Source organism: Arvicola amphibius, chromosome 10 (genome assembly GCF_903992535.2).
Source record: "Arvicola amphibius chromosome 10, mArvAmp1.2, whole genome shotgun sequence".
Classification (NCBI taxonomy): Eukaryota; Metazoa; Chordata; class Mammalia; order Rodentia; family Cricetidae; genus Arvicola; species Arvicola amphibius.
In genome coordinates this window covers 4,034,417-4,045,648 of record NC_052056.1, presented here as the reverse complement: position 1 = coordinate 4,045,648, position 11,232 = coordinate 4,034,417, and the positions used below count along the sequence as shown (strand labels likewise).

Here is an 11,232-nt window from a genome sequence, read left to right as displayed (position 1 = left end):
GCTGCTGGGCAGTGGGGACGACCTCCAGGGCTCGCCAACGCCACCCGTCATCCTAGAGGGTCCTGCCGGCGGTCTGTCCGGTCCTGTGCTTCCCGCTCCGCCGTGACCCCTCCGGGTTTTCTTTTGTCCCTTCTCCACTCTGGACACCCACCCCTCCCAGCTGTCCCGAGCAGGCTGTCTTCCTTGACAGTCTCCACTCCACCCTCCGCTTCCTCTGCCCCCCTCCCTCGGTCCCCAGCTCTCCCCCACCCCGGGGGGGGGGGGTTGCGCACTTTCCCGAGTGCCCTTCCCGCCCCGCCCCGCCCCGCCCCTGTTTTTAAACCTGGCGCGGAGCGAGCGGGAAGGTGAGCACGCTCGGCGAGCGGGACGAGGCGCCGTCGGGCTGCGGGACTCGCGTGCCCCCCCGCACCATGAGACCCGAGGCGGCGGCCGGAGTCCGGGAGGCGCTGGGAAGCTTCTGCCACTGTCCCGGGGATGATCCCGGGAGGCCACCGCTGCCGCGCGGGCCCGAAAGGTGAGGGTGTCCCTGTGGCCCCGGTGGAGGTGCGCCCTGACTGAGGGCGAGTTCCTTAGCCTGAGACAGACTACTGCAAAACTCCTGGCTGAAGTGCAGGGACCCCCGAGGACTCCTGGCAAGGAAATGGGCCAAGGCTCGTGCGTACTGAAGATCTGAAACACTGGAAGCTGAGGGGGGGGGGGGGGGGGCTATGCGAAACTTGCAAAAGGATCCTGCATTCTATCACTAAGCGATTATCTCTTTCCTCTATACTGGGACTCAGTGTTTGCCCATTCCTGGGACGCAGCTGTCTTTAAAGGTGTAAAGTTTAAGGAGATCAGATTACTTAGGGAGGTAGGGAGAGCACTCCTTGGTGATGGAGAGACAGATTGCCTTTTTGCGTGATAGAACGCTGTAGCATCAAGAGCCTTCCGTGGCAGAGGCGATGTAGTTGAAACCAAACAGCTGTAATGGGAAATCTTGAAGTATCAATGAGAGCTTAGCTGGGAGAAAAATACCTCGACAAACATGTGCCCCAATAATGGTGCTAGATTTGGGGCTTACCTTCTCAGAGTGTCCTTGGGAAAAGAGGGCAGAGAATTGTGCAGGAGACAGGAACAATCAGGTAAGGTACTGGCGGACCCGGTCTGCAGACAGACCTTAAGGGAACATGGTGTGTGCAGGGCCTTTTTGTCAAGCAGACACTAAACTCTCATATAACGTTTTAAGGGACAACAGAAATGCCGGGGATTCATTCTCTTGCGGTACTGTTTCCAGTTCTGTTCCAGCTCTGTGGAGACCGTGGGTGCCGCCTCCTGGAGATGCCGAGCTGACCAGAACTGAAAGCCGGGTAAGTTAAATTGTGGATGTTGTGGTAACTGTCAAGCCAGAAAAATGGTACCATGTCCATAGTAATCAAAAAACAAAAAAACAAACAAACCAAAAAATAAAAAAAAAAAAAACCCAGGAAAGGTCTACACCATGTTCTAACTCAGAAGTGCTTGGAGGTCTAGCAGGTAGCGCCTGAGTGAGCCGAGGCGCTAATGGACCCTTGGGCTCCATAGCTGTTGCAAGGTAATTTCACAGAGCGGAGGGGGTGGGGGTGGGGGTGTGTCTTGGTTCTTCTGTAAACCTACTGGTGGAAACGGGAGAGGCAAAATCCAGTCAGTCCCCTTAGAGAAAAGCTGAGTGTACATTAGCGGGGCTGCTGGTCCCACAGTACAAAGGAAGGCAGACATCTGCCCCAAGTGCCCAGAAGGTGCAGACAAAAGCCACTGCAGCGTCTGGCCCTTTAGAAGCACTTTCGGCCCCTTCTTCAAGAGCTCCTGGCGGACCTGTGTCTGTGCAAATACACTCAAGCAGAGAGCTGCAGGCAGAATGAATTGCCACAGCCGTTCCTTTATCTTTGCACTGTCATTTAATTTGCATCTAACTGGTTAAGGTGATGGCTTGCTTACATTTGTTATATTTTCCAATATAAATTGACTTTTGAAACCAAGGAGCTAGCCTGACCAGGGCGGACCATGCATTTTGTTTACCTAACACCTGTGGCTACAGCTATGTGTACAGATATGTGCAAGAAAAGTTAGGGGTGGCAAAGCAGCCCTCTGTACTCCCTTTACATTTAAGTTTTTCTTTGTATAGTGGGTGCTTTAATTCAGTTAGTATTTATTTGCTTAAAGAATGAAGCAAATAAAAAGATAGTAGTCTAGTAAGTAGTACTTTAGCCCTAATTATTATGGCTCCAAATCTTCCAAACGGGAGATGAATTCTGTTGCGTTCAGACGCCAGTTCTTAAAAGTCAGATTTTAAAGGAGGGGCTCACAAGTGATTAGCCGTTCCTCTAGGTGAACCACGACTGTGGGGTCACTCAGCTGTGTGTGAACCCGGAGGAACTCAATGACGGGCAGCCTCAGGCAGGTAGCCTTTGCTTCTGTTCTGATGAGAACGCATCTTGTGATGATTACATCAAGCAAGGCACAGCCGTTTCTAGCTGACTGCACTCCACACAAAGCGGCTATACCCAGGATTTGGGCGGGTTGGGGAGCCTGGTGTTCTGTTGGGGTTGTAGAAAGGACTACCTTCCCACACCCTTGTCAGGGCGGGTCTTGGGATCCACCCCTGGGTCTTCTGTTGTCACTAGGTTCCAGCTTTAGTGGGAGCAAACTCCCTGGTAAGAGAAAGCTCACTCTTCCTTGGTCACAGCCTGTTTCTCCGCAGGCCTCCATAGATCCGGCTCCTCCGAGCGAGCAGGGTGAGTGTACCGTGCTTGGACTGCAGAGCTTCTGGCTAATACACCCCCTCTTGGCCAAACAGGACAATACCTCAGCCCCAGTCTCTATACCATCGTATAGAGGATTATGGGAGGTACTGAGGTTTGATGACCTGTCCCGGGATTCCCAGAAAGCAGATTGAAATTATAATAAGGCATAAATATGATACAAGGCCTTCTTCTTTGATCAGAGGAGCTCCCTGTACTTTCTTGGTGCCCCTAGAGAGCTGTATCTTCCACTGGACTCGGGAAAAGGTGATAGACCAAATCTTTAAAAAACTTTTTTTTTTTTTTTTGGTCTTGAGGATGGAGCCTGGGAAATGGCACATCTGACGATAAACATATGTTCTATCGCTGTGTGGCATGACAGCCCCAGGCCTTGCAGTTTCTTGGCCTCGGTGCATTTCTGTCCCGGCCGCTTGTCCACACTGCCAAGGCGGGTCCTACTACCCAGGCTTCCCGCAATAGCCTTCCAGTCAGAGGTCTGTGGCTGGTCTGCTGGAGCATGTTCTTTGGAGCTTAAGAAGATGCACACGCCTTAAGCACGGTGCTTAGCTGGTTTACCTTTCTAGTCCTGTTTAATCGCCAAAGTGTGCATGTTTCCATGTTTCCCTCCGTGAGAACCGGTCTTTTACTAAGCTCTTTTTGAAAGCCAGGTGTGGTGGCTCATGCTTGTAATCCTAGCACTTGGGAAGATCTCTGAAAACTGGAGGCCAGCCTGGGTTTCACAGTGAGACCCCGTCTCAAAAGTCAAAAAGGAAAGAAAATGTAGCATAAAAAATCAAGGGCGCGTATGTTTGTGGGGTTGGATTCTTCATTCATGAGCAGGCATTGCACGTCTAGTGAGGCCAGGATGCTTGCAGGAAGCAGCTTCTCTCTGGTCGGATTAGCCGCGTGCCTGGCCGTCTACCACAGTGCGCACCGCACCGTTCCCACCCCAGTCATCTGCAGCGGGACGGGGTTGCGCGTCACCGCCTCACTTTAGGGACTGTTTAAAATTCCAAGGAACTTAATCCGGAAGCTGTTTCCTGTAGTTCGGAAGGGTCAGCATCAGTGTGAAGGACTGTGTTCCAAAGACCCCCCCCCCACTTAACTCTGCCCTGAGCTCTTCACAGTGTTAGCGTCTGCAGAGACATCCTGTAGGTCAGTTTGCTCACAGATTGTTACACACATACACACACACACACACACACACACACACACCACACCCCCATGCACATACATACGCATGCACTCAGGATGGAACAACACAGATAGCAACCAAATACAAAATGTATATTCCCTTCCTTTGATTTCCCTATAGTCTCCCCTCCCACTAGTCTCCTTTCTTTCCCTTCTGTCCTTTCTGCCTTTATGTTTCTCATATGTGTGTGTATGTATGTGATATGTATGTATATATATATCCATACAAATACACACACGTATGTCTATATATTTACCCATACATATATACACACAAATACACACACGTTTATATAAAATCTAGGACCTGGGAGTTGGGGAGATGGCTCAGTAGGTAAAGAGATTGCTGTACATTCATGAGGACCTAAATTCTAGTCCCTAGGAGCCATGTATGAAGCCTGGTGTGGGGTGCACCAAGGACTGAGACAGGAGATCCGTGGAGCTTGCTGGCAAACCAGTCTAGCTAAATAGGTGAACTCGAAGTTCAGTGAGCAACCCTCCCTCAATAAAACCTTGTTGGTAAGCCAGGCAGTGGTGGTGCTCATCTTTAATCCCAGCACTTGAGAGCAGAGGCAGGTGGATCTCTGTGAGTTCAGGGCCATCATGGTCTACAGAGAGAGTTCCAGGACAACCAGGGCTACACAGAGAAACTCTCTCTCAAAAAACCCAAAGAAACAAAAAACAAAACTGGTGTGGGAGGTCCTTCTTTCTATGTGTTGCTTTTATTGGTTAATGAATAAAGAAACTGCCTTGGCCTAGTTGATAAGGCAGAACTTAAGGCAGGGAAGACAGAACTGAATGCTGGGAGGAAAAAGGGCGGAGTCAGGAAGACACAATGGAGCCACCACCAGAGATAGACGTGCCAAATCGTTTCCAGTAAATTGGCCATGTGCCAATATGCAGATTAAAAGAAATGGGTTAAATTAATATAAGAGTTAGCCAATAAGAAGCTAGAGCTAATGGGCCAAGCAGTGATTTAAATAATACAGTGTCTGTGTAATTATTTCGGGTATAAGCTAGCCAAACGGCAGGGAAGAACAAGCAGCCCACTCCCCTGCAACAAAAAACAAACCAAACGAAACCCTTGTTTGAGGGACAGAAAACAACTGTCCATGAACCTCTAGTCTCCACACACACTCATAAGCAAGCATACTTGCACACACACATGCATACAAATACACCATACGGCACACATGGGTTTAAGGTCTGAACCCTCAGAACCTGGACCACTGTGGATAAACAGGAAGCAGAAACTCTGAGACATTAACATGTTTAGTTTGTGAATGTTAGTCCGGCTAGCAGTTGGTACAAGCTACTTCAGCTGGACCAGTAAAGCTTCAGGATGGCACCATCGGCGGATCCTTGAGTTCATCTGTGTTTTTACACATTTGTCTTTACAGTGTGAGCCTTGGGGGAGCCAGCAAACTTCAGGATCAAAGGGAGCCTTTGGGTTCCAGCACCCAGTCAGGTAATATGCTGCTACTTCACAGTAAAAAAGCACATAAAGACCATATGATCTCTAGACGTCAGTACACATTAGCGTTCTCAACAATGTGGAGAATTAAACATAGTTTCGAGTATTATTTTGTTTCCTTAACCAAGGAGTTTCAAGGACATATTATTTTATTTCTGGAATCTGTTCATGATTTCATGCATTTAATGTTTCGTTACAAGCTGGGACTGGTCATATGACAAATTCTATTTGCCCTTCAAACTCACCTGCAAATACTAACCACCTAACTATAACATGGACCGGCCTAAACCTTGCTTATATTTCTGCTTTACCTCTGTTGATGCATTTGGCATATGCTCTGTCTGCTACAGGGTTCCTGCCATACTGACACCATAGACTGGGCAGGACTGTGCTGTGGGGACTGGCTCCAGCAGGGCAGGCTGTTTGGCAGCACTTCCAGCTCCTGCCCAGAACCCACAGGAGCTTCTCCTTAGTCAGAAGTGTGTCCAGATGTTGCCAAGGGTGCTGGAGCCAGGGAAGCGCTGACCCACTGGAATCTTAGGAAGCTAAGCATCGCCACACAGTCTATAACCAGACGATTTTCTCTCCCTGTCCTCTAACCAGGAAAGGGGACACTAACTAAAATCAGCAGCCATCAATTGACACACCCTGCTTCCTCAGAAGACCATGGGGGAGGGAGGAGCAAATGAATTAATAAGTGAGAAATACTAAGAGATTATTGGTGCCATTTTTAAATACTTTTCATAATAACTGGAATCTCCAGTTTTACAAAACTTGAAACTTGGGGGCTCCAATTTTTATGTATTTAAACTTCTTCTTCCTCTTTTTTTCTTATCTCTCTCCCTCTCCCTTTTTCCTTCCTCCGTTCTTCTCTTCTCCTCCTTTCTCTTTTCCTTCCCTCCCTTCCTCCCTCCCTCCCTCAGCACCTCTCCCTCTTTCCTTCCTCCCTCTCTCCTTCTGTCTTTTTATGCCTTTCCCCAAGCAAATGTTTTCCTTCTGCATCTTTTCCTTCCAGTGAGAAGGATCCACCTCTCATCTCTCTCTTCACTATGGGAACAGTCGGTTACTCCTCCAGGCCAGGGTCTCAGAGGGTTACATTCCTATCCTCCGAGGTGAATATGTGCAGGGGACGGGACATTTCCTATCCAGGAGGGTTCAGGTCATCATCAGGCCCGATGAGAGCAGGCCTTTTAAGATTAGAGCCCAGTTTTTTGTTAATGTCTTTGCTGTGGGACTAGGTTGACAAGTGTGGGTGTGGTTATTAGCTAGTCCCTCAGCAGGTGTCCAGTTCTGTGTTCTGGTAACTTAAAAGCATCGTGTACACAGCAGGCAAAAATGAGACAGAAATGCGGGCACTAAGTGCTTTTGTCAGGAGCTAATCGTTTCTTTGCTTCTTTAATATTAGGCTTTACTTACCACTTTCAAAGCGACAAGAATACCTGCAGAGCTCTGGGGAAAAAGTGCTGGCCAGCTTCCCAGTGCAAGCCACCATTCATTTCTACAACGATGAATCCGAGTCAGACTCCGAGGAGGAGCAAGAAGAGGAGGCGCAGCCCAAGTGTCTGCAGAGCCAGGAGGCAGCAGGACAGGGCAGTGGCCCAGCAGGAAAGGGCAGAGTAGGGCTGGCAGGCCTATAGGAAGGAAGGAAGGATGGTGTCCGGGGTAAGGGTCAGCGGCTTGCAGGGGGCAGTGAGTACTCCAGCAAGTGAAGTGCGTCTGGGGGCAGCCTTGCCAGGATGCAGGTCAAGTGTGTGCATGTATGTGATTCTCTGTGTGTGTGTGTTTGTGTGTTTGTGCGCGCACGCATGCGTGCATGCATAGGTCTGTGTGTGTCTGTGCGTCTCTCTCTCTCTGTGTGTGTGTGTCTGTGTGTCTGTGTCTGTGTGTCTGTGATCCGTACCTTTGGGTGTGTGTCAACACAGGTTGTTATCAGGAAGAAGACTTTCCGAGCTCATTCAGCTCTTACTCTGAAAGCTACTCCCTCCTAAGAACACCATCCCTCCCTTGCCCAGAGACCCATTATCCAGCCTATCTTGCTTTCATAAAAATCATTTACATATTAACTCTCATATTAAGGGTTTATTTGGTTCCTCAGTAGCTGTCTGAAAAAAATGGTTTTTTTTTTTTTGTAAAAACAACAAAAAAGTGAAATACTGAATAATTTCTACCGGAGTAAGAAGCAAGAAAATATGATCTTTTTAGGGGATAAAATAGGTGTTTCTGAGAGCTGGATAAGAGTTGTGTGTATAAGTTGTAAAGGGTTAATTTTTTCTTACTTGGTGGCCAGCATGGTCTTGTTATTTGTGAGGAATAGCACTATTTTTTTTATTAAAGTATCAAAATTACTTTGAATTTTATCATTTTGATAGCCCAAGGACTGTGCTTCTCAAGGCTTCCTTCCCGGAATTATCTTACCTGATGCTGTCTTCCTGTATATACCACTTTCTATGAATTTTTATTTGGAATAAATATTTTGAAAGATCGTTTGATAGTCATCTTTTCATGTGGATGTTCTTAGAGTGGATTAGTTCCTGTTCTAAAGGTGTTTAAGATTTTTTTTTTAATATTTAGCTCTGTAGGAGTTCCTTCTGTCTATTGTTGCTTTTATTGGTTGAATAAAGAAACTGCCTTGGCCTTTTGATAGGACAGCCCTTAGGTAGGTGGAGAAAACAGAACAGAATGCTGGGAAGAAGGGCAGAGAGAGAGAGAGGAGCCACCATGGAGCTGCCAGGTCAGACATGCTAAATCTTTCCCGGTAAGCCACGACCTCGTGGTGACATACAGATTATTAGAAATAGATTGAATCAAGATGTGAGAGTTAGCCAATAAGAGGCTAGAGATAATGGACCAGGCAGTGTTTACATGAATACAGTTCCTGTGTGATTATTTTGGGTGTAAGCTAGCAGGGCAGCAGGAACGAAAAGCAGGCCCTCCCTCCTACAATATAGCTCTGTTAAAATTATATATTTTCACAAATGCAAGCAGAGGCCAGAATGGTGACTCAGTGGGTAAAAACACTTGCCACCAAGCCAGATGACCTGAGTTTGCTCCCCAGAACTCACATGGTAATAAGAGAGAACTGATTCCTGCTAGTTGTCTTCTGACTTTAAGGTGCACACAGTGGCATGAGCACCCCTGCCACATACACACAGGATGCATGCATGCAAGAATGAATGAATGAAAATGAATGAATGAATGAATGAATGAATGAATGAATGAATGAAAGATACAAGTCCTGATGCCCCAGGCCTGTCATCCAGCTACTTCAGAGGCTGAGGCTGAGGCTGGAGGAGCACAGCTCAAAGCCTCAGCTGCAGAGTGGGGTTAAGACGAGCTCGGTACTCAATGAAACCTCAAAAGAACAAAAATAATATGAGAAGAGTTAGGGATGCAGCTCAGTGGTACTGTGCTGGCCAAGCATGCGTGAGGGCCTGGGTTCAGTTAATAGTAACACACACACACACACACACACACACACACACACACACACACACCAGAATAAAAGCATTTTAAAAAAGAAAACACAATAAGCTACACTTTTACTGTTCAAATAACACATTAATATTTGAAAATACAAATACAGAGTACTATAACCTAACAGTTCAGAAAGTTCTGTTACAAAGTAAAAGGCATTCTTTAGTTTCCTGCCTCCAGGTAATAAATGTCAAATTAATTTTATTTGGGACAGGATCTCACTATATATCTCTGACTTTCTGGAAGTCTCCATGTAGATCAGGTCAACCTCAGACTCACAGAAATCTATTTGCCTCTTCCTCAAATGCTGGGATTAAAGTTGTGTTCCACTTCCATGCTGAATGGTTTTGTTTTTGTTTCCTAGCTTTTTAAAAAATTTGTTCCATCCTTTAAAAAACAAATGCCTTCCTCCTTTTTTCCTCCCTCCCTTCCCTTCTTCCTTTCCTTCACCCTCCCCTCCCTCTTCCCTTCCTTCCCTTTTCCCTCCTCCCTCCCCTCCCTCTTCCCTTCCTTCCCTCCCTCCTCTCCCTTTTCTGTCTCTCTCTCAGAGAGGCAGCTTCCATCTTGCCTCTCTCTCTCTCTCTCTCTCTCTCTCTCTCTCTATCTCTCTCTCTCCTCTTCTCCTTATCACCCTTCCCTTCCATATTTCCATAACCCACAAAATAAATATCCAGCCTCACTCTGCATGGTGTGCCTATCCGTCTGTCTCTCACCTGCTGCTGCCACATGGCTCACCTCCCGGGACTGGCTGCTCTTGGGACTGGCTGCTCTCGGACCCGCTGCCCCTTGCCTGCTACCACATGGCCCACTGCCTGCCGCTGCTCAGTGACCTGCAACGTTTCTACCACTGCAGCTGCCAGGGATCCCATAGAATTTTTAATTAATCCATTACACTGCATCTTGCAGGCAACAGGAAGTTAACTGGTTGTTGCACTGAGGGAAGCTTGAGAAAAGGAGACCTCAAAGCCCACCCCCACAGTGGCACTCTTCCTCCAATAAGGTCACACCTCCTAATAGTGCCACTCCCTTTGGGGGACATTTTCTTTCAAACAATTACACCATCACGTGCACTAATCTGACCCAGCCTCTCTTTCCCACCATCTCCTTCCCAACATTCTGTACTCAGGTGGACTTAAATTTATGCATATATACACTCACATGTGCATGCACACACACACAGACACACACATATATTGGGAGGGTCATGTATACACATATACACATATGTGGATGTGGAGGTCAGGAATCATGCCCCCATTCTGCCTTGTGAGTCCTGGAGACCAACCTCAAGTTGCGAGATCTGGTGGCAAGCATCTTTATCTGCTGACCCATCTTGCAGGCCCCAGGTAAACTTGTTCTAGCTTCTACAAATGAGAAAGGACATCTGTCTATGCTCAGCTTATTGCACATAGTTATTTGCTACAAATGACAAGATTTAATACATCTTTATGACTGAATAATATTCCATAGTGTCAATACACAGTATTTTTTTAATTTCTAAAAATTAATAAATTTTGCACAGATGGATGTTTTGCTTGCAGATATATCTTACACCACATTTACACCTGATGCCCTTGGAAAACAGGAGATGGCACTGGATCTATTGGGACTGAAGTGACAGATAGCTGTGAGCTGCCATGTGGGTATTGGGAATCAAACCTGGGTCCTCTGGAAGATCAGCCAGTAATCTTAACTGCTTAGCCATCTCTCTAATCCGACCTCATATTTTATTTACCCCTTTTCCATGAATAAACACCTAGGCTGATTCCATATCTCAGCTATTGTGAATCATGCCACAGTCAACATGGGTGTGCAAGTATCTCTTTGCTATGATTTAATGTCTTTTGCTCATGTATAGTACTAGACACTTTCATGTAGCTGTGACCAGAATACCTGACAAAGATGACTATATAGAGGGAAGGCTTAGTTTCTCATGGTTTTATTCTACCTCTGCAAGGGAGGGCACAGCATCAACAGAGTGTGACAGAGACTTTTCACACCACAGCAGAACAGGAGGGGAGGGCACAGCATCAACAGAGTGTGATAGAGTCTATTCATACCACAGCAGAACAGGAGATGGAAGGCACAGCATCGACAGATTGTGACAGAGACTTTTCACACCACAGCAGAACAGGAGGGGAGGGTACAGCATCAACAGAGTGTGACAGAGACTTTTCACAACACATCAGAACAGGAGGGGAGGGCACAGCATCAACAGAGTGTGATGGAGTCTATTCATACCACAGCAGAACAGGAGATGGAAGGCACAACATCGACAGATTGTGCAGAGACTTTTCAGACCACAGCAGAACAGGAGGGGAAGGCACAGCATCA

General features: G+C 47.1%; 1 protein-coding gene across 1 annotated transcript; it reads left to right on the top strand.

The window, feature by feature from the left end:
* Nucleotides 1-341: 341 nt before the first annotated feature.
* Ripply3 (ripply transcriptional repressor 3) lies at nt 342-7,820 on the top strand. The gene is given in 5 exon segments (XM_038346377.1): nt 342-514; nt 1,274-1,346; nt 5,351-5,418; nt 6,830-7,004; nt 7,006-7,820. Coding segments are annotated over 5 exon segments (459 nt in total). The 5' UTR covers nt 342-410; the 3' UTR covers nt 7,045-7,820.
* Nucleotides 7,821-11,232: the final 3,412 nt, after the last annotated feature.